At 39.4% G+C, this 23,805-nt stretch overlaps 1 protein-coding gene across 2 annotated transcripts in view; it reads left to right on the forward strand.

Moving 5' to 3' along the window:
- The window catches only part of rept (RuvB-like helicase 2 rept), a 31,011-nt gene extending 7,206 nt beyond the window's left edge, over positions 1 to 23,805 (forward strand). For both annotated transcript variants that reach the window (XM_071680641.1, XM_071680640.1), the window contains exons 5-11: positions 41 to 150; positions 3,004 to 3,122; positions 8,361 to 8,473; positions 10,066 to 10,286; positions 13,658 to 13,796; positions 18,199 to 18,301; positions 23,510 to 23,805. In XM_071680641.1, the coding sequence (XP_071536742.1) occupies positions 41 to 150; positions 3,004 to 3,122; positions 8,361 to 8,473; positions 10,066 to 10,286; positions 13,658 to 13,796; positions 18,199 to 18,301; positions 23,510 to 23,538 (834 nt within the window). In that variant the 3' untranslated portion in view covers positions 23,539 to 23,805. The remainder of the gene's footprint in view (positions 1 to 40; positions 151 to 3,003; positions 3,123 to 8,360; positions 8,474 to 10,065; positions 10,287 to 13,657; positions 13,797 to 18,198; positions 18,302 to 23,509) is intronic.

The following is a 23,805-nucleotide window of genomic DNA, read 5'->3' on the forward strand; positions in this document are numbered from 1 at the left end:
CAGAATTTTATTCTTATCATGGTACTGATTATATTTATAGGTACAAGCTGGCGATGTTATAACAATTGATAAGGCCACTGGAAAGATAACAAAGCTTGGACGTTCCTTCACACGGGCTCGTGACTATGATGCTACTGGTCCCCAGACAAGGTTAGAATATTATGCTAATTCATTGCATTATGTGTCCTTTATACTTTTAGGTAAAGATAACCACAAGCAGAGGAACCATTGCATTAAATTGAATAACATTTGTAATATGCTTCTTGAAATTATTAGGATCAAATTATCAGTTAAAACAAATGATGAGACAGAAGTTGTAGTAACAGCAAAGGAGATATGTAAGGAAACTAAATGTATGTTACAAAATGCATCACTGTGGAGAACACTCTACCACAGATAGTAATTAGATGGAATGGGGAAGATACCATGGAAAGCACTGAGTTTGTTGAAGATTACATTAGGTTACTTAAGGATTTAGAACCATTTAAGATGCATAAGCATGGTGAAATCTCTCCTCTTCTACTTGTGAGTTTAAGGAAATACTCAGAAAGCCTTTTAAGGTAATGATTAGGAATTCAGTGGATGAGGGGCTAGTGCCAAGTGGATAGAACAGATGTGCCTGTTTTTGGAGATGAAAGGAAAAACACAGTAAACTCTGGGCTGGTATGAATGACAAGCAGTCAGTAGAATACTGAAAAATATGATGAGAAACTAACAGTCATTGAGACTCTTTTGCCATGGCCACCTGCTTGAGGGAGTTCCCAAAGGGAACAGGCTTCAAAGATATACATGTGGATAGAAGTATATTTATTTATATATATTTATTTATTTTGCTTTGTCGCTGTCTCCCGTGTTAGCGAGGTAGCGCAAGGAAACATACGAAAGAATGGCCTAAACCACCCACATACACATGTATATACATGCACATCCACACACGCAAATATACATACCTATACCTCTCAACGTATACATATATATACACACACACATATACATATATACACATGTACATGATTCATGCTGTCTGCCTTTATTCATTCTCATCACCACCCCACCACACGTGAAATAACAACCCCCTCCCCCCTTATGTGCACGAGGTAGCACTAGGAAGACAACAAAGGCCACATTCGTTCACACTCAGTCTCTAGCTGTCATGTAATAATGCACCGAAACCACAGCTCCCTTTCCACATCCAGGCCCCACACAACTTTCCATGGTTTACCCCAGACGCTTCACATGCCCTGGTTCAATCCATTGACAGCATGTCGACCCCGGTATACCACATTGTTCCAATTCACTCTATTCCTTGCACGCCTTTCACCCTCCTGCATGTTCAGGCCCCGATCACTCAAAATCTTTTTCACTCCATCTTTCCACCTCCAATTTGGTCTCCCACTTCTCCTCGTTCCCTCCACCTGTGACACATATATCCTCTTGGTCAATGTTTCCTCACTCATTCTCTCCATGTGACCAAACCATTTCAAAACACCCTCGTCTGCTGTCTTAACCATACTCTTTTTATTACCACACATCTCTCTTACCCTATTATTACTTAGTCGATCAAACCACCTCACACCACATATTGTCCTCAAACATCTCATTTCCAGCACATCCACCCTCCTGCGCACAACTCTATCCATAGTCCACGCCTCGCAACCATACAACATTGTTGGAACCACTATTCTTTCAAACATACCCATTTTTGCTTTCCGAGATAATGTTCTCGACTTCCAAACATTCTTCAAGGCTCCCAGAATTTTCGCCCCCTCCCCCACCATATGATTCACTTCAGCTTCCATGGTTCCATCCGCTGCCAAATCCACTCCCAGATATCTAAAACACTTCACTTCCTCCAGTTTTTCTCCATTCAAACTTACCTCCCAATTTACTTGACCCTCAACCCTACTGTACCTAATAACCTTGCTCTTATTCACATTTACTCTCAACTTTCTTCTTTCACACACTACCAAACTCAGTCACCGGCTTCTGCAGTTTCTCACATGAATCAGCCACCAGCGCTGTATCATCAGCAAACAACAACTGACTCACTGCCCAAGCTCTCTCATCCACAACAGACTGCATACTTGCCCCTCTTTCCAAAACCCTTGCATTCACCTCCTTAACAACCCCATCCATAAACAAATTAAACAACCATGGAGACATCACACATCCCTGCCACAAACCTACATTCACTGAGAACCAATCACTTTCCTCTTTTCCTACATGTACACATGCCTTACATCCTCAATAAAAACTTTTCACTGCTTCTAACAACTTGCCTCCCACACCATATATTCTTTTTACCTTCCACAGAGCATCTCTATCAACTCTATCATATGCCTTCTCCAGATCCATAAATGCTACATACAAATCCATTTGCTTTTCTAAAAATTTCTCACATACATTCTTCAAAGCAAACACCTGATCCACAGTAGATAGGAATATTCCAAGATGAGAATTAGCATGGGTTCATGTGGAATAGGCTTACATTTAGAGCATAATAGATTTTTATGATACAGTGATGACTAGCCTAGATTTAAAGGGATGAGTGAGTAGATTTTGTGCTTGTGAATTGCTGGAAGGCATATAACACCATTCCTTTGGGAGTTTAGCTAAGAGAGGAAAACTTCCAATCAGGCTTAAGAGGAGAATTCCTTTTTCAGTATTGCCTAAGCAGGCAGGAACAAAATAACATCAGAGGTGCCTTTTAGATTTGATAAATTAGCCAGTACATGATCTATAGGACTTAGTTTTGGGCTAGTGCTGTTCCTGATCTATGTAAATAGTCTTACTTTGCATTGATTTTCAGGACAGTTTATAATATTCCTTAGAAGTACCAGTCATGATCTTAAATATTGGTCTGATGGTTGTTAGAAGAGATGAAAGTCTATCACTTAAGAAGATTAATATCTTACACATCATTTCGAAATACCAAGGGTACCATAGGAAGTTATAGTTTGTTTTTCTAGGTAAGCTTCTATAGAAATCCTTTAATGGTTACAGATTTGTTCAGTGTCCAGAAGGTGAACTTCAAAAGAGGAAGGAGGTAGTTCACACTGTCACGCTTCACGAAATTGATGTCATTAATAACCGCACACAGGGATTCCTTGCACTGTTTTCAGGTAATGTAGTGTGCAAGTGCATGTAATTGTTCATAAAAAGGCAAAATAGCCTGACTTATGGTGTGGATATCTTTTGATTAATTTTCTATTGTATGTTCTTTCTGTATGAATCTGTTATGGTAAGGTGATATGTTGAATGTATTTGTGAGTCATCAGAGACTGCTTTTAATTCTGTATTCTTGCTCTTCACTTTCATGATCATGAGAAAATTGTAAACATTAAAGATGTTGATGGGGGTACCATTATTAAAGTAGTAAAATTTCTCAACTTGTAGCTTTCACCATCATAGTAATTATTTGTGCACTCCGGCTGGGTACTTATCACCAGAACTCAATCAATACAAAAGGCAGCAGCAATAGATTCATTAGATTTTCTCAGAATTAAAAAGTAAGTAAGTAGACAAGCTGGGTATAGTTAGACTGTGTTCTCTATATTTTTGTATTGCACTGTGATTGGGTTTGCAAAACATTTATGAACAGAAAGCATTTCCTTTACACAATTTCAGTCATTGACAGCACAGTTCTTGTTCAGAGGCTATGTATTTATGGAGAAGTAAGGTCGGAAAAAGGGAGGTGATGGTGTCTAGGTCATTCACAATGTATTATCATAATGCCTTTCAACCAACTATACCAGAGTTTTTTTTTTTCTCAACTGTCTTTTTTCGTTGTCTTTTGCATATGTGTTGTCATTCACTGCTGTCTCTGCTTTATTATCAGTTTAAATAAGACATTATGTTTTTGGTGCATTTGCAAGAAAACTTCAAATTTTGTAAAAGTGTCGGTTACATGAGTCAGATGCAGTGTTATCAAAGTCATGAGGTGCTGGCAGCACTGCCTCATCTCAATCAGCTTTCAGTGCTGGAAGAGTCATTGTCCATAAAATCAGTCTCTTTATCAACCAAAGACAGATCATCATCATCAAATGATTTTTTCTAGCTAAAAGCTGCTCAGTTTCCTTCCTAGAAAACTTACAGAAGTGTGCTTTTATTTGCTTGATTAGAGGATGGCTTAGCCATGGAGAAAAATTATCATGAACTGCCTCCTCGGCCACCACTCAGGTTTGCATGTAGCCTTGAAATTGAGGTGCATAAATCAGAATGTAAAGACCATCTAGAGGGTATCAACTGACATGTAAATCTGTCGTGGGATGGTAGGGGTTCATGATTGCAAAAATGCTCAAATTTCACCCAGTGATGATTTTTTTCTAAACTAGAGATCGCTTGACATATGCCATGGTATGTGTATGCTGGTGTACCAGCTTCCCCATTATTTGCTACCTCCAAAGTAGCGGTGTCATTTTGTTATGTTCACAAAGAATGTTAAAGAGACACAGGGAAATTCAGGTTGTAAGGATACCACTCTTGAATTAGAATTAGAGATGCTTAGGAAATTTGATGATGGCAATGTCTGTAACATATATATTTAAAGGAAATTATCAAGCAACGTCTTTACTCACCTCATGAGACAGGCTTGTTAGAAAAGAACGCCAGCCAGAGCATTCATGAGCAAGGAAGAAGAATGCTTGTGGCTTAAGGCCACCGAAGATTGCATGATGCTTGTACTTGCAGGGAATACTGAGGGAGAATTTAAGCACAAGCAAGTCCTTTACAGCTTTTCATTCAGAGGATCCCAGGGTGATGAAGGGATTTGTAAAGTATGAATTACCTGTGATTTGGCATTGTTGCTGAATCATGTAATTCAGGAAGTGACAGGTCAGAAAATCACTCTCATGCCTTACATATTCCTAGCCTTCATAACCTCCTTTTTCAGTAAATATGCATTGAATATCATCTGCATTACTTGTAATATGGCAACAGTTACTGAGTCAGATAATTCAGGCCTTGTTATAGATAAGCCAAGCACACCTCCATCTGCTTCCCAGTTACCCACACTCCACCCCATCCCACTCCAGTAGCACCTTAAACCCTCAAAAGTACCTTTCTTGGTGAGTTTCTGTTAACTTTTGTCTGCATTACTTTTGATATGGCAACAGTTCCTGAATCACATAATTCAGGGGTAAGCCTAGTGCACCTCCAGCTACCACCCAGTAATCTTTACTATCACCTCAAATCCCCATTACTACCTTCTCTCATTACCTTTTCAGTAAATTTTCATTAACCATTAAGCTTCTATCTTCATCTTGTGACCAACATTATGGCCCTGACCTTCCTCTGTGTACAAGAATTTTTTTTTTTTATAAAGTTGCACAAAATATGTAAAGTGTTTTCTCAAAACTTAACCATTCCTAGCTCAGGGAAAACATTATCGATCAGATTAGTCAGTTGTATTTAGGCAAGTTAAATGAACTTATATTTCCTAACTTTTTTATGTACATAATTCAATAAAGAAAAACTAGAAACCAAGTTTCTTACGAATTAAGAGTTAACTTTTTCTAGTATAGGAAGATAGTTCATTCATCATATTGGCCAGTCCAAAGTGAGGTAGGCATGGGTGTGACAGGGTCAATGCAATGGGCCCCATGGGTGGGAGTGGATTCTGCAGACTTGAAAAGTCCCTAGAATAGGTGCACAGCTGCCCATTCCCCTGTTTGATATGTATATGTTTTGTCATTGCTGTGTTTATTGAGGGAAGGTAAATCTGTGAGTACAGGTTTCCAGAGTGTGAGGCAGAGGTCAGTTACTTGTTCGTACTTAAGGTTGGTGAAGTGGTTTAGATGAAAAGGGTCTCAGTGCTGTACAAAGAACTGATTGCCAGTAAAATTGAGGTGAGGCTGTCTGTATTGGAAGTATTTTTGTTTCACTGTGTAGGTGTTAAATGTTTTTGGTGGCAAGGCAACCAGTAATTGTTCTGAGTTCTGTATTTTGTGTGGTTTGCAGCTCTGATGTATTTGCTTTTGTTTGGTAGGGTGACCAGGCAGGCATAGTTTAGTGTGGAGCAAATGGATTGTTTGTAGATGATACTATGGATTCTTTTTGTCCAAATCTAGTTCCAGTAAATGTTCTGAGGACATTTACTCTTTTTTATGGTCTTTGTGTTAATGTTTGTAGTGTATGGAGTATATATTTATGTAAGTATGTTCAAGTCTGTTAAGTATAGATGTTACTGGACTTTGCATGTGTGTAATCATTCCATGAGTGAAAAATTGCCTTCAGGAATGTTGCATCATCGTCAGTTGATGAAAAGGATTGTATTTAGTGTTTTCAAGAAACTCTTCTGCAAAGAAGTCCATCATTTCCCTGCTTCTGGATGAAGCATAGCTTTGAAGCTACAGAAGCCCTGTAAAATGGGCTTTCATATTTTTATTCATTTATTTTGCTTTGTCGCTGTCTCCCACGTTAGCGAGGTAGCGCAAGGAAACAGATGAAAGAATGGCCCAACCCACCTACATACACATGTATATACATACACGTCTACAGACGCAAATATACATACCTACACATCTCAACGTATACATATATATACACACACAGACATATACATATATTCACATGTACATAATTCATACTGTCTGCCTTTATTCATTCCCATCTCTACCTCGCCACACATGAAATAACATCCCCCTCCCCCCTCATGTGTGCGAGGTAGCACTAGGAAAAGCCATCAAAGGCCCCATTCGTTCACACTCAGTCTCTAGCTGTCATGTAATAGTGCACCGAAACCACAGCTCCCTTTCCACATCCAGGCCCCACAGAACTTTCCATGGTGTACCCCAGACACTTCACATGCCCTGGTTTAATCCATTGACAGCACGTCGGCCCCGGTATACCACATCGTTCCAATTCACTCTATTCCTTGCACGCCTTTCACCCTCCTGCATGTTCAGGCCCTGATCACTCAAAATCTTTTTCACTCCATCTTTCCACCTCCAATTTGGCCTCCCACTTCTCGTTCCCTTCACCTCTGACACATATATCCTCTTTGTCAATCTTTCCCCACTCATTCTCTCTATGTGACCAAACCATTTCAAAACACCCTCTTCTGCTCTCTCAACCACACTCTTTTTATTACCACACATCTCTCTTACCCTATTATTACTTACTCGATCAAACCACCTCACACCACATATTGTCCTCAAACATCTCATTTCCAGCACATCCACCCTTCTGCGCACAACTCTATCCATAGCCCACGCCTCGCAACCATACAACATTGTTGGAACCACTATTCCTTCAAACATACCCATTTTTGCTTTCCGAGATAATGTTCTCGACTTCCACACATTCTTCAAGGCTCCCAGAATTTTCGCCCCCTCCCCCACCGTATGATTCACTTCCACTTCCATGGTACCATCCACTGCCAAATCCACTCCCAGATATCTAAAACACTTCACTTCCTCCAGTTTTCAAACTTACCTCCCAGTTGACTTGACCCTCAACCCTACTGTACCTAATAACCTTGCTCTTATTCACATTTACTCTCAACTTTCTTCTTTCACTCACTTTATCATACTCAGTCACCAGCTCCTGCAGTTTCTCACATGAATCAGCCACCAGCGCTGTATCATCAGCGAACAACAACTGACTCACTTCCCAAGCTCTCTCATCCACAACAGACTGCATACTTGCCCCTCTTTCCAAAACTCTTGCCATCATATGTCAAGTTTAATTTATGAAACAATTTCTTCCACTTGCTTAAGATGGCAGTATTTTATGTGAGGCGATGTGGTACAGTCTTAGAACTTAGCTATGATTTGCTGCCTCAGTATCCCGTGGTATTGGGAGTGGACGAAAGCGACATTTGCTCATTGTTCTCATGTTTAGTGATATCCTCACTGTTTCTGTTCCAGGTGATACTTTTTCTCTTATAGTAACTAACCATGGGTCCTAAGAGTTTGTCTCAATAAGAAAAGACCTGTATTCTAGCTTGAAACCAAGAAAATTAATGTTTAAACGAGATTTCAAGGTACACTTGCAGGGCAACGTTCACCTTCTTGACACTTGTTCCATTTAACATCATCCCTTCCCAAAAAGCTGGGTGTGATCGACCAAGGAAGATGGTTTTTACACTGTAGAAGGTGAAGAGAGGTAATGCCTCTTACAGTTCAGTCCACTAATAGTACATTACCCCTTTATACTGCATTGTTCCAGTTCACATTTATTTTGTTCATGTTTTTCACCCTCCCACATGTTCAAGTCTGAGCACTCAGAATGCTTTTCAGTCCATCCTTTTCCCTATATGAAATTACGTATATATGTATGTAATGAAAGTATGGGAAAATGTATTCACACATTTGATTTGTTTTTCTTATGTAATAATCAAATAGTAATTTTTAATACAGGTGATACTGGTGAGATTAAAGGAGAAGTGAGACAGCAAATCAATGCCAAAGTGGCAGAATGGCGGGAAGAAGGCAAAGCTGAGTTAGTCCCTGGTGTTCTCTTTGTAGATGAGGTATGTAATGATTGAAATTTAATGACTTCACACATTTATTACTGTCACCGTATTATAGATACAGTATTGGTGATTGCATTGATTTTTTCATGATATACCTGTTGGACTTCGATTGTGATAAAGTAGCACACTGCATTAGTAGCATGACAGTGTAATTGAATGAACTAAGAATACAACACAATCACCTACTAATTTAAGAAATTCAACTACAATCCCATCCTTTTCAACCACTTTGCCACACTTCATCTTCAGCAAAGCTTTCTCCTCTTTTTTTTTTTTTTTTTTCATCAAACCCCATACCATGACTCTCTCCTTTCACATACTGTGTCCAAAACATCCCACACTCTTTCAGAATACTCACTACATCTCTTCACTCAATTCTGCCAGTTACAACTTCCCCTTGTTTCCCCTACACCAGTGTTCACATTTATTCTCCTTTTTATCTTAAAACATTTTCATATCCTTCCTAAAATTTGCTGATACATGCTTGCTTTTGACTTCTGATTTCACCTGTACTTCTTCCATTCACTTACACTCCTTTGATTAGGGCTCCTGTAAATGCTTACTTTTCACTCATAATTTTAACTGTGACAGCCAAAACTGCTAAGTTAAACATGTGTCAGGTGAAAATTAACTGTACATGCCAAAATGTTTGAAGCCACCAGCTTAGTCAAATTTCTCCAAATGCTGTATGCTTAAGGAGTTAATAAGTTTATTCAACCTCATCTTAGTTGGAGAGGATCAGCCCATCTGTTTATTGACATGGATGAAAAGATTACTTAGGGTCTGTAGATGCTTCATGTCTATTTTTACACTATAGATGAAGATGGGGATCTTATCCTTGTATTTAGACAAGTTACCTTAAGTATTGGAAGAGATAAACACTGTTCTTATTTATATCAACAGTCAAGGTCATGTCTCTTCCATTCAAGGCTCTTTTACCATGGTGAGCTCCAGTGCATTTACAACTGCTGTTTTCTCATTTTCAGGTTATTGTTTTATCTTCCCACTTGTTTAAGACTTTCTTTTATTGTACAGTAGTTTCCCCTTTTGTGATTACTTACAAAGACCATTCTTTTTCTTTCTTGTTTTTACATACATGTAAATCACAACTACTTAGTGTGTTGTAATCACGTAAGTGTCTACCTAGTGAACTGCAGAATTCTTAGCAGTATTGCAAAAACAGCTTCTTGGCCTTTACCTCTTAGAGGTATGGATATTGGTACTCAGTAGGACTGCTTTTGTTGCATCCCTTGGTAATGGGAAGGTCTGTGCATGGTATAGATGAAGACTAAGTCATGGCTGAACATGTAGACCAGTAGAGCATTTGGTGTATCTCAGTTTGTGTATCTCTCAAACTTAACATTATGTGTCTGTGTTTGAGTATGCCATTACAAGCATTTCAGGTACTTTAGTACACAAAAATCTTTCCAGAATAGCACAAGTAAAGCACTTCATTGTACATTCAGCTTGGATTATACAGTAGTCAAATAAGATTTTGTATGATGTATTGCACTTGTGTCCACAAATGATTTTTTATGAACTTTTGTACATTAGAATTTTTATTGTCAGTTTGTTGTATCTTCTTACAGGTACACATGTTGGATATTGAATGTTACTCATTCCTCAACCGTGCTCTGGAAGACGACATGGCACCAGTGGTAATAGTAGCTACCAACCGTGGGATAACCAGGATTAGAGGCACTCAAAATCTTTCTCCTCATGGCATCCCCATTGATATGCTGGACCGAATGATCATTATCAAGACATTGCCGTACCAAGAGAATGAAATTAAGGAGATTTTAAAAATCAGGTCGGTTAAAGGTATTTGTAAATGCTATTTTGCTGCATCTGATTGTATATTTTTCCCATTCATGATATCCAGTACTCTCAGTATTTATTCCATACCAGTTATATAGTCATTTCATTTTGTGTATGGCTTCCTTCTGGGGACATGCTAAGGCATATCAGTGCAGTCATCATGTAATCAATTGGTTTGTTTGTTCTGATTTAATTTTTCATTGATCCTTTGTTTTAAAGTTTCCAGAGTATCACTACCCATACTCTTTCACCACCCTTGTTCCATCACCAGTTCCACCTAATTATTAACTTGATCATTACCCTCCCTCCGTTATCACCTTGCCCCATTACCCCTTCACTCCATCATCAATCTGCAGCCATATCCTACTCTTGTGGGCCCTTTTTTTTTTTTACTTAGAAAACAAAAGGTCTGAATTTACTTATTTAGGTAAACTAGGTTCATTGATGTAGGAGTGTCTGTATCAAGTTAATGAAACCAAGATTTTGAAAATTAGGACAGGTCATGTTGCTTGATATTATTGAGTACTTTCCTATTCAGGGTGTCCTGTACGTAAACACTGTTTACTCCATGCTAGATAACCTTCATATCAATTTTTCATGTGGTTTGTTATTTTCTTAGTATCACCAGGCTTAGTCTGAATAAAAGTGAAATATGTTGCACTTCTGTGTAAGCAAAACTGCAGTCTCCTATTGTAACTACTATCACCTGTCAGAAGTGGAGGGAACGAGGAGAAGTGGGAGACCAAATTGGAGGTGGAAAGATGGAGTGAAAAAGATTTTGTGATCGGGGCCTGAACATGCAGGAGGGTGAAAGGCAAGCAAGGAATAGAGTGAATTGGAACGATGTGGTATACTGGGGTTGACGTGTTGTCAATGGATTGAACCAGGGCATTTAAAGCGTCTGGGGTAAACCATGGAAAGTTCTGTGGGGCCTGGATGTGGAAAGGGAGCTGTGGTTTCGGTGCATTATACATAACAGCTAGGGACAGTGTGAACGAATGTGGCCTTTGTTGTCTTTTCTTAGCGCTACCTCGCACACATGAGGGGGGAGGGGGTTGTTATTTCATGTGTGGCAAGGTGGCGATGGGAATGAATAAAGGCAGACATTATGAATTATGTACATGTGTATATATGTACATGTCTGTGTATGTATATTTATGTATACGTTGAGATGTATAGGTATGTATATTTGCGTGTGTGGATGTGTATGTATATACATGTGTATGTGGGTGGGTTGGGCCATTCTTTCGTCTGTTTCCTTGCGCTACCTCGCTAACGTGGGAGACAGCGACAAAGCAAAATAAATAAATAGATAAATAGATATATACACAGCTTTCCATGGTTTACCCCAGACGCTTCACATGCCTTGATTCAATCCACTGACAGCACGTCAACCCCGGTATACCACATCGCTCCAATTCACTCTATTCCTTGCCCTCCTTTCACCCTCCTGCATGTTCAGGCCCCGATCACACAAAATCTTTTTCACTCCATCTTTCCACCTCCAATTTGGTCTCCCTCTTCTCCTCGTTCCCTCCACCTCCGACACATATATCCTCTTGGTCAATCTTTCCTCACTCATCCTCTCCATGTGCCCAAACCACTTCAAAACACCCTCGTCTGCTCTCTCAACCATGCTCTTTTTATTTCCACACATCTCTCTTACCCTTACGTTACTCACTCGATCAAACCACCTCACACCACACATTGTCCTCAAACATCTCATTTCCAGCACATCCATCCTCCTGCGCACAACTCTATCCATAGCCCACGCCTCGCAACCATACAACATTGTTGGAACCACTATTCCTTCAAACATACCCATTTTTGCTTTCCGAGATAATGTTCTCGACTTCCACACATAATTCTGGGGGCCTTGAAGAATGTGTGGAAGTCGAGAACATTATCTCGGAAAGCAAAAATGGGTATGTTTGAAGGAATAGTGGTTCCAACAATGTTGTATGGTTGCGAGGCGTGGGCTATGGATAGAGTTGTGCGCAGGAGGATGGATGTGCTGGAAATGAGATGTTTGAGGACAATGTGTGGTGTGAGGTGGTTTGATCGAGTGAGTAACGTAAGGGTAAGAGAGATGTGTGGAAATAAAAAGAGCATGGTTGAGAGAGCAGACGAGGGTGTTTTGAAGTGGTTTGGGCACATGGAGAGGATGAGTGAGGAAAGATTGACCAAGAGGATATATGTGTCGGAGGTGGAGGGAACAAGGAGAAGAGGGAGACCAAATTGGAGGTGGAAAGATGGAGTGAAAAAGATTTTGTGTGATCGGGGCCTGAACATGCAGGAGGGTGAAAGGAGGGCAAGGAATAGAGTGAATTGGAGCGATGTGGTATACCGGGGCTGACATGCTGTCAGTGGATTGAATCATGGCATGTGAAGCGTCTGGGGTAAACCATGGAAAGCTGTGTAGGTATGTATATTTGCGTGTGTGGACGTATGTATATACATGTGTATGGGGGGGGGTTGGGCCATTTCTTTCGTCTGTTTCCTTGCGCTACCTCGCAAACGAGGGAGACAGCGACAAAGTATAATAAAAAAAATAATAATAAAAATATATATCTTTCGTACTATTCGCCATTTCCCGCATTAGCGAGGTAGCGTTATCAACAGAGGACTGGGCCTTAGAGGGAATATCCTCACCTGGCCCCCCTCTCTGTTCCTTTGGAAAAAAAAAAAAAAAAAAAAAATTTATAGGTGTGTATATGTGCGTGTGTGTACGTGTATGTATATACATGTGTATATGGGTGGGTTGGGCCATTCTTTCATCTGTTTCCTTGCGGTACCTCACTAACGTGGGAGACAGCGATTAAGTACAATAAATGAATAATAAGATAAATCACCTCATTAAGTGAATTGTAGGACAGTTGATTTTAAAGGTTGCTGTTTTGCATTTTATAACTAAATTTTTTGCATTACTGAGAGCTTGAGGAACACAGGATGTGCATTTCCATCGAGTAAAGCCCAACATCCCTAGCAAAGTATCAGTCCTTCCCTTCAAATGCATTCTGATGTCCATACCATAATGGTTGACCATGGTTTGTGATCTATCTCTTTAGATGAATTAGATTATTAGTTTAAAAGTGGGAATAAGGAACAGGCTCACAGGTTAAGAAATATTATCTCTTGCTCAGCATGAACATGAGCCAGTTGTTGGAGAAATGGACGAGCAGGCTGTGTTTGTATTTAAGCATGTAGATCATCACATATCATGAGGGCTGTTAACTGAAGATAAACATTACATGATATCCAGGAGTTACTGATCTTGAAGTGAACTTTACATCCTGTGTCTGTAGTAACATGCTTGGATTACAGAGTAATTTATTCATTTTTGAAGTTTCTTATCCTTTACAGATGTGAGGAAGAAGATTGCGAAATACAAGATGATGCTTTGGTCGTACTTACAAAAATTGGGTTGGAAACATCTTTGCGGTATGCTATTCAGCTGATCACCTTAGCCAACCTGTCTTCCATTAAGAGAAAGGAAAAACAGGTATGTAAATGAAGATATGTGAAATCAGTGTCTTTGGCTTTAGAAAAGGAAAATATATACTAATGAGGTTTTTTACTGTTTAGGTATTGGTGAGTGTATTATCTTTGGAGACTACATCTACTTGGGGTGTGAACTGCTGTATGACATTTCCATATTTGAGACTCTTACTTTCTTCATAATTTCTGTTTCACTATAAGTGATCATATTCTCGGTATCATTCAAGTTTTTGATATTAAGAGGAATGTGTACATCTCAAGGTTCTGTTTTCATATAAATTTGTAGCAAAGCTCTGATGGGAGTGGAGGCAAGATAGAAACATAATCTCAGACCCCCAGGAATTTGAGGTTTTATCTATCAGACCTCAAGAAAAGACTTTCACTGTTCTCTTTTAAATATTTTTTTTTTTATTAAACCTAATCGCCGTTTCCTGCATTATCAAAGTAATGTTAGGAAACAGATGAAGAATGGCCCATTCACTGATATACATGTATACATACATACACACATGTACAAAACACCTGGAAACAGATGAAAAAAGGCCACGTCTGCTCACACTAAGTTTCTAGCTGTCATGTGTAATGCACTGAAACCACAGCTCTCTATCCACATCCAGGTCCCACAGACCTTTCTATGTATATCGCAAATGATTCACATGCCCTGGTTCAGTCCATTGACAGCACGTTGATGACAGTATACCACATCATTCCAGTTCACTCTATTCCGTACATGCTTTCACCCTCCTGCATGTTCAGGCCTCGATCACACAAAATCTTTTTCATTTCATCCTTCCACCTACAATTTGGTCTGCTGCTTCTCCTTGTTCCCTCCATCTCTGACACATATATCCTCTTTGTCAACCTTTCCTCACTCATTCTCTCCATATGTCCAAACCATTTCAACACACCCTCTTCTGCTTTTTGTACCACATTCTTTTCATTGCCACACCTCTCTTATCCTTTCATTACTTACACGATCAAATCACCTCACACAACATTTTGTCTTGAAACATTTTATTTCCAACATATCCACCCTCCTCCGCACAACCCTGTCTATAGCCCATGCCTCTCAACCATATAATATTTTTGGAACTACTATTCCTTCAAACATACCCATTTTTACACTCTTAGATAGCATTTTCTCTTTCTATGCATTCTTCACTGTTCCCAGAACCTTTGCCCCTCCCCACCCTTTACCTCACTTCCATTTCTGTGGTTCCATTGACTGCCGAGTCCACTCCCAGGTATCCAAAAGACTTCACTTCCTCCAATTTTTCTCCATTCAAACTTCCATCCCAGCTAATTTGTATCTCAACCCTGCTGAACCTAATAACCTTGCTCTTATTCTCATTTACTCTCTATTTTCTCCTTTCACACACTTTTCCAAACTCATCACCAACTTCTGTTTCTCACTCAAATCAGCCTCCAGTACTGTGTCATTGGTGAACAACAACTGACTCACTTCCCAGGCCCTCTCATCCTCAACAGACTACACCCTTGCTTTTCTCTCCAAGTCTCTTTCATTTACCTCCCTAACCATCTCATCCATAAACAGATTAAACAATCATGGTAATATCGCACACCTTTGTTGCAGACCAGCCTTCACTGGGAACCAGTCACTCTCCTTGATTCCTACTCGTACAGACTCCTTACACTCATCCTCAACAGACTGCACACTTGCCTCTCTCTCCAAATCTCTTTCATTTACTTCCCTAACCATCCCATCCATAAACAGATTAAACAATCATGGTGATATCGCACACCTTTGCTGCTGACCAGCCGTCACTGGGAACCAGTCACTCTCCTCGCTTCCTACTCATACACATGCCTTACACTCCTCTGATAAAAACTTCTCTGCTTTTAGCAGCTTACCTCCCATGCCATATATTCTAAATACCTTCCACAAAGCATCTCTTATCAAATGCCTTCTCCGGATCAATAAATGCCATCCATCTGTTTTTCTAAGCATTTCTCACACATTCTTCAAAGCAAACACCTCTTACATGTTAACACATTTTATATATTAGGTGTCCTTATACATTTATCTTGGAATTGGATGTTATATTTTCAACATGATTTCTAGGGCAGCTTGTGTTGTACAGTACTCATGATTTTTAAGGGTAAGCAGTTTATGTTCACAAGAGAGAAATACAGATGGGTTATTTAAACCTAGTTGGAACCTGTAATTTCTATATAGTTTCCAGGGCTGACACTAGATCAGGGAAGTATATCAAAAATGAATGGTGATTGTATTGGGTACGTGAATACTGTTTCTTTGTGAAACTTGCAGACACTCAGCCAGCAACTTCAAAACCTGTCTCAACTTAAGTATGGCAGTCATAGCTAACCCTGGCCAATGCTGGTTTTTATATTCCTCTATTCATTGTACTCAGAGCCAAAAACAAATGGAACTTATTGATACATTTTTGTATATATCCATACATGTGCTTTCCCACCAAAGAGTATGTTAGTTATGACATTCCTTGTCGTGTTGGTTGATTGTTCAATTTTTAATTTTTAAGATAATGGGGTTTATAATTCTTTTGTTCTTGTTCATTACAAAAGTGGAGCTGAAATGCGAATCAGTGTATACATCATGCATTGTAGCATTTGGTCATTGGCTTTGTTGGATTATGTTGAAATTTGATTAGATCTGCCAAAACAGATCTTTCTCATGAAGATGCCATTGGAGCAATGTAAATTTTTCCTTTGATGTGGCTTGGAGTCACTGGAGTATGCTTTTTTCTTGTACTTTTTGTTAATTAGAAGGAATATTAAATGTCAAAATACAAGGAGTTCATAATGATTGCTGTACAAAGAATGAACTAATCTCTGTAATTGAAAAATTGAATTGGTAAGAAATTTTTCTGACATTGTTGTCAGTGTAAAGTCAGAACTATTTATACTTAGCTTTTCCTTTTGTATTCATAATCTGGAAGGTTTGGAGGAGTCACCACACAATCCTCAGACTTTTCAATATTAGAAATCAGAAACTGGCCGTAGGTGTCTCATTATACCAGTCAAGTTGATAGAATATTGATGTATCTATATACCAGGTAGTACTAATATTCCTACCTACTACTACTGTATATTAATAGCTGCTACAGTTTTGCCAAAAGGCAGGGCTAGTGCAAAGGTATTGCTGTAGGAAAATCTAGAGTTGCAAAGAATGAGTTGTGTAAGTTAGGTGTTGTCAAGTGTTATTTGTGACTAGCAGAGATTGTATGTCTGTGGACAGAATACCAATAGTCCATGTGTATGCGAGGCAAAAATAAAAGACAGCTACCAGGGTCAAAGGAGTGCAACTTGATATTAGGTAAGAGCCTCTGAAAACACTGCACAAGAGTTGTTCTTTTCCAGTGGCCTCTTAACGGTGAGGCAATAAAGGCTAAGAAGTGGCACTGGAGTTCAACACTTATGGAGACTTTTGCTGTGGCCACCCCATTAAGGGAGTTCCTGAAGGGAATGGACATCAGAGACATAGATTGATTGATACAGTAGGCATCAGGGATATAGATAGATAGACTTATTACCATGTTTGTTCAGTTGTAAGCTGTGCATTTTTCCCAAAAATCATTGCAAAATTAGTGATGCAGTTTACCATAGAACATAATGTCATGAAAAGTCTTCAGAAAGAGTGGCTTCTTTCATGACCACAACTTCTTCAAAGTCATCTACCACCAGTGCCCCACGGCAGTTACCTTTGCCACCAGCACCTCAACACCATCATTACCACCTCACTTCATCACCACCACCTGTAACTCAATAAACCCTTTATTTTTTTTTTCGTAGATTAGTGATTACACAAGACTTTTCAGTTTGAGCCATAGGCATCCTAAATATGAAAGTTGAATGCATCTGCCAGATACATCTCTACTAGCTACATGCTGTTTTCTCGTAGTATTTAAGGTTGTATTCTTCGTTGTTTTTATTGGTTTGATTTATCTCTTACACTGGTATTTGCTGTATTTATGGGAAAAATAAGTAAGGAAGAGAAATTTTGAATATGAAGGTAATTTTGATATGCAGCTTCCAAGTGGTGCTGCTGAAAATATGTCCAAGATTCGTCCTGCAGTTTAGAATATTCTAATTGAGAGGCTCATACTCGAGTAAATGTGGTATCTAGAAATACAGGACATTGTTTGGATTACATTGAACAGGTCATCTATCAATCTGTCTATAATTCTGACACCCATTTCCTTCAGGAACTCCCTCAAAGGGGTGGCCACAGCAAAAAAGTTTATAATTGGTGAATTCCAGATCATTGCCAGTAAATTCATATGAATAATGGGAATGAGGTTAGGCTATATTTAGGAGCATGGAATATGAAAAGGAATTATATTTGTTTAGAAAAATAATATATAGCACTGTACCTTTGCATTCTATGTGAAGTAATTCTTTTTCAGATAACTATCCCGGACGTAAAGAAGGTATATCAACTATTCATTGATGAGAAACGATCTCAGAAGTTCCTCAAAGAATATGAGGATGAATTTATGTTTGATGAAGGTAAGTTGCACTTTATATTTCTGACATGGTTATATATTTTGGGGATATTTTTCTTTGATTTTTTTTTATCATTATCATTATACTTAGTTGCTGTCTCCCGCATTAGTGAGGTAGTGCAAGGAAACAGACGAAAGAAATGGCCCAACCCACCCACATACACATGCACGCCCATGAACATGAACGCCCACACATGCAAATATACATAACTTTACATATTTTTTCATACTATTCACCATTTCCCGCACCAGGGAGGTAGCGTCAAGAACAGAGGACTGAGCCTTTGAGGGAGATCCTCACTTGGCCCCTTTCTCTGTTCCTTCTTTTGGAAAATTAAAAACGAGAGGGGAGGATTTCCAGCCCCCTGCTCCCTCCCCTTTTAGTCGCCTTCTACGACACACAGGGAATACGTGGGAAGTATTCTTTCTACCCTGTCCCCAGGGATAATACATATACATATATACACATGTACATATTCATACTTGCTGCCTTCATCCATTCCCGTCGCCAAGCCGCCACACATGAAACAGCACCCCCCCTTCACCCGTGCGCTAGGAAAAGACAACAAAGGCCCATTCCTTCACACTCAATCTCTAGCTGTCATGTGTAATGCACCGAAACCACAGCTCCCTTTCCACATCCAGGCCCCACAAAACTTTCCATGGTTTACCCCAGATGCCTCACATGCCCTGATTCAATCCATTGACAGTACGTTGACCCCAACCACATCATTCCAATTCACTATATTCCTTGCGCGCATTTCACTCTCCTGTACGTTCAGGCCCCGATCGCTCAAAATCTTTTGCACTCCATCCTTCCAGCTCCAATTTGGTCTCCCACTTCTCCTCGTTCCCTCCACCTCTGACACATATATCCTCTTTGTCAATCTTTCCTCACTCATTCTCTCCATGTGACCAAACCATTTTAATACACTCTCTTCTGCTCTCTCAACCACACTCTTTTTATTACCACACATCTCTCTTACTCTTTCATTACTTACTTGATCAAACCACCTCACACCACATATTGTCCTCAAACATTTCATTTCCAACACATCCACCATCCTCCGCGTAACCCTATCTATAGCCCATGCCTCGCAACCATACAACATTGTTGGAGCCACTATTCCTTCAAACATACCCATTTTTGCTCTCCAAGGTAATGTTTTCACCTTCCTCACATTCTTCAACTCTTCCAGAACCTTTGCCCCCTCCCCTACCCAGTGATTCACTTCTGCTTCTATGGTTCCCTCTGCTGCTAAATCCACTACCAGATATCTAAAACACTCCACTGTTCTTTTAATATTTTATATTTTTATTCAGTAAATCACTTACCTGTATTAGAACCAATAAAAGAAGCAAGTGAGGGTCTCTCCTTGAAGTCTGAGGCCTTTATCCTTGGCACTGCCTTGCTGAAGCAGGAAAAGGCAGTTATGTATTGTTATTCGGGGAAAATCAATCTATAGTAAAATAGTTTTCTTGAAGGGCAATATTATTAAATGCACATATAAAGAAACACTTGAAGAGGGTGTTAAGGTCCTCGTTTTGTCAAGGATCATTCGAGGAAAAAAGGCCATTGTGTATCAGGACAAAGATGGTTATGTTTCAAGGTACTGTATAATAGTCCCAGCAGAGTTGTATGAATGCAAAAGAAAGGAAGTGGATGGATTTGTTTAGGGGAAGCAGGTGGATGATTTAAGAAAATATTATCACGAAGAGGTTGGTAGTGGGCTGTTTGATTGAGAGGTCCAACCAGGGTATGCTGAAATGGTTAATACATATGGAAAGGATAAGTGGAGATTGACACTGAGAATTTGTTCATCAAAGGTGGTATGAACAAGGGAAAGAGAAGCTTGAAATCGGAAAGAGTGGAGTAGAGGAGGGTTTAGGGTATGGGAGCCTGATTATTCAGAAGTGTGAGAAGCTTATATTGGATGAAATGAACTGAAGCAATGTGGTATATCAGGGTAATATGCTGTTAGTGGGCTGAACTGAGATATATGAAGTGATCAAGGGAAGGCATGGAGTAGCTTGTGAGGCTTGGCTTTCTTTGGTTTCAGAACACTGTGAATAACAATTAGAGATTGAATTTGTATAAATGAGGTTATTGTTTGTTTCTGTTGCTATCTTGCTATGATGGGAATGGCATATAAAAAAGTAAAGGAATAGGTGCATAGGTTCTTTGTGATTCAATTATGGTTGAAACAGAAACAAGTGATAATCTCACAATAGTAGTTACTTATTTCTTTGCATTAATGACTCAGCTTTTATTAATGTCAAGTTATTCATGAATGTCAGTCAGAAGAAGTTAAATTGCATAGCCTTCTGCTGAACAGTTTCCTTTGGTTGGCAGCCACATCAAAAAAAGTAATGTATGGATCAGCGTTATGGCTGAGTTCTGTAAAATCCTTCATTTATTCACGTGTTGTTTCTCTAAAAGGAAAGAATGCCTTAGGTCCTTACACAGATAGGTACATGTTACATGAAAATTATTCATGATTTTTACACAATTGCTTTTCTTGCCTTCGTGTGGTAACATCTGAAACAGATGAATAAAGAATCTCATACATACACATCTAGTCTTTAGTTGTTATATATAGCATATTGAAACCAGAGGCTGTCATCAAAGGCCAAATTGTACAGAGCACTCTATGGTTTACTTGAACTGCTTCACTTGCCGTGGTTCAGCCCATTGATGGCACTCCAAGTCTTTTTTATCTACTTCACACTCCTTACTGTTCAAGCCGAAATATCCCATTGCCTTCCCTACTCCATCCTTCCAATCTTCTCAGTGCCCTCCTCCTCACTCTCTGTTGGTATGTGTTCAGTTGTCCACACCATATTCTTTACCAATATCAGGACACCGTGATCAGCACTCTTACATGCTTGATCATACTGTGGTTAATATCACACCTCTCTTTGAAAATGTTATTTCTTACACAGTTAACCCACCTTATGCCACATATTGTCCTTTATTTATTTTATTATACTTGATCGCCATTTCCCGCATTAGTGAGGTAGTGCCAGGAAACAGACAAAGAAAGACCCATCCACTCATACACACACATACATACATATACATATCAGCATTTCCACGCGTGCATAATTATTATTATATTATTATTTTGCTTTGTCGCTGTCTCCCGCATTTGCAAGGTAGCGCAAGGAAACAGACGAAAGAAATGGCCCAACCCACCCCCATACACATGTATATACATACACATCCACACACGCAAATATACATACCTATACATCTCAATGTACACATATATATACACACACAGACACATACATATATACCCATGCACACAATTCACACTGTCTGCCTTTATTCAATCCCATCGCCACCTCGCCACACATGGATATTTATATATATATTGTCCTCAAACATTTCATTTCCAACACATCCACCCTCTGCAGTACAACCCTATCTGTAGCCAGTGCCCCACAACTATATAACACTGTTGGAACTACTGTTCCTTCAAACATACCCATTTTTGCACTCTGAGATAAACTTTCTCACTTTCCACACATTTTTCATCACTCCCAGAACCTTTGCTCCCTCCCCCACCCTATGACTTACTTCCATAGTTCCATTCACTGCTAAGTCCACTCCCAGATGTCTAAAACACTTTACTTCCTCCAATTTTTCTCAATTCAAAGTCACATCCCAGTTAACTTGTCCCTCAACCCTGCTGAGCTTAATAACCTTGCTCTTATTCACATTTACTCTCAGCTTTCTTCTTTCACACACTTTTCCAAACTCAGTCACCAGCTCTGCAGTTTCTCACTCGAATCAGGCCCTCTCATCCCCAACAGACTGAATACTTGCCCATCTCTCCAAATCTCTTGCATTTACCTTTCTAACCGTCCCATCCATAAACAAATTAAACAACCTTGGGGATATCAAACACCCCTGCTGCAGACCGACCAACTACTGAAAACCAGTCACTCTCCTCTCTTCCTACCCATACACATGCCTCACCCACTCCCCTCATGTCATTTGCTCTTACCTTTTGCCATTCTACACTCAGTCTTTTCTGGTACTTCCTCACACAAGTCTCCTTTCCAAGCTCACTTACTCTCACCTTTCTCTTTTATGAAAACCTCTACAAATCTTCACCTTTGCCTCCACAAGATAGCGATCAGTCATCCCACCAGCTACCCCTCTCGGCACACTAACATCCAAAAGTCTCTCTTTTACATGTAATCTAATAATGCCCTATGACCATCTCTCCTACTCACATATGTATACTTGTGTATAACTCTCCTTTTAACCAGGTATTTCTAGTCTCCAGTCTTTTTTCATCACATAAACCCACAAATTCTTCACCACTTCCATTCACAACACTGAGTACCCTATGTACATCAATTATACCCTCATCTGCCACATTACTCACCTTTGCATTTAAATCACCCATCATTAATACCCAGTCTCATGCGCCAAAACTTGTGACATACACACACACAGCTGCTACCAAAACATTTGCCTCACAAGATCTTTCTTCTCATGACCAGGTGCATAAGCACCAATAATCACCCATCTCTCTCTGTCCACTTTCAGTTTTACCCACATCAATCTAGAATTTACTTCCTTTCATATAACACACTCCCACAACTCCTGCTTTAGGAGTAGTGCTACTCCTTCCTCAGCTCTAGTCCTCTCACCAACCCCTCACTTTACTCCCAAGACTTTTCTAAATCATTCTTCCCCTTTACCCCTGAGCTTTTTATCACTCAAAGCCTGAACTTTCAGGTTTCTTTCCTCAAACATACTACCTATCTCTTCTTTCTTCTCATCTTGGTTACATCCACACACATTAAGACACCCCAATCTGAGCCTTTGAGGAGGATGAGCATTCCCTGCTTGACTCCATCTTCTGTTTCCCCTTTTAGAAATTTAAATACAAGAAGGGGAGGTGTCCTTAAACACTTTCTTTTGAGTCTTCCATTAATGTCACTAGCAAACAGTAGCTCATTTACCAACAGGATACTGCAAACCCACTTCTTACTTGTAGAATTTTGCATATACTTCCTTCAAGATTCTCGAGACAAATGGAAAATCCCCATGTAATTGTAAGCATTACTAATGCATATGAGTATCAATTAGTCTTCCTCCTGCCTAAAAACTATTCCATGTACACAAGATGTTTGTAATTATTTTGTATTGTGTATTCAAAAATTATCATTTGATATTATATATCATTTTCAGGTACTGAGAATGTAATGGACACAAGTTAACTGATAAGGAGAGGATACTAATGACCCCACTTACTATGTAATGGAATTGGAGTATGGCCTGTTCAAAGAAGGGTTTGGTAAAAGGTTAATCAGTTTCAAATATTGCCAAAAAAAGTTACTTTTCCAGAAGGATCAGTCATAAGACACATGTATAAGTGTAATGCACTTCATTAATATAAACTTTATAGACATATTTACCAGAAATGAAAAAGGCTTTGTTTTCCTTCGCATTGTATGACACCAGAAATTATAGTACAGAGCATTGTG

This window comes from Panulirus ornatus, chromosome 31, assembly GCF_036320965.1.
Source record: "Panulirus ornatus isolate Po-2019 chromosome 31, ASM3632096v1, whole genome shotgun sequence".
NCBI classification, from domain to species: Eukaryota; Metazoa; Arthropoda; class Malacostraca; order Decapoda; family Palinuridae; genus Panulirus; species Panulirus ornatus.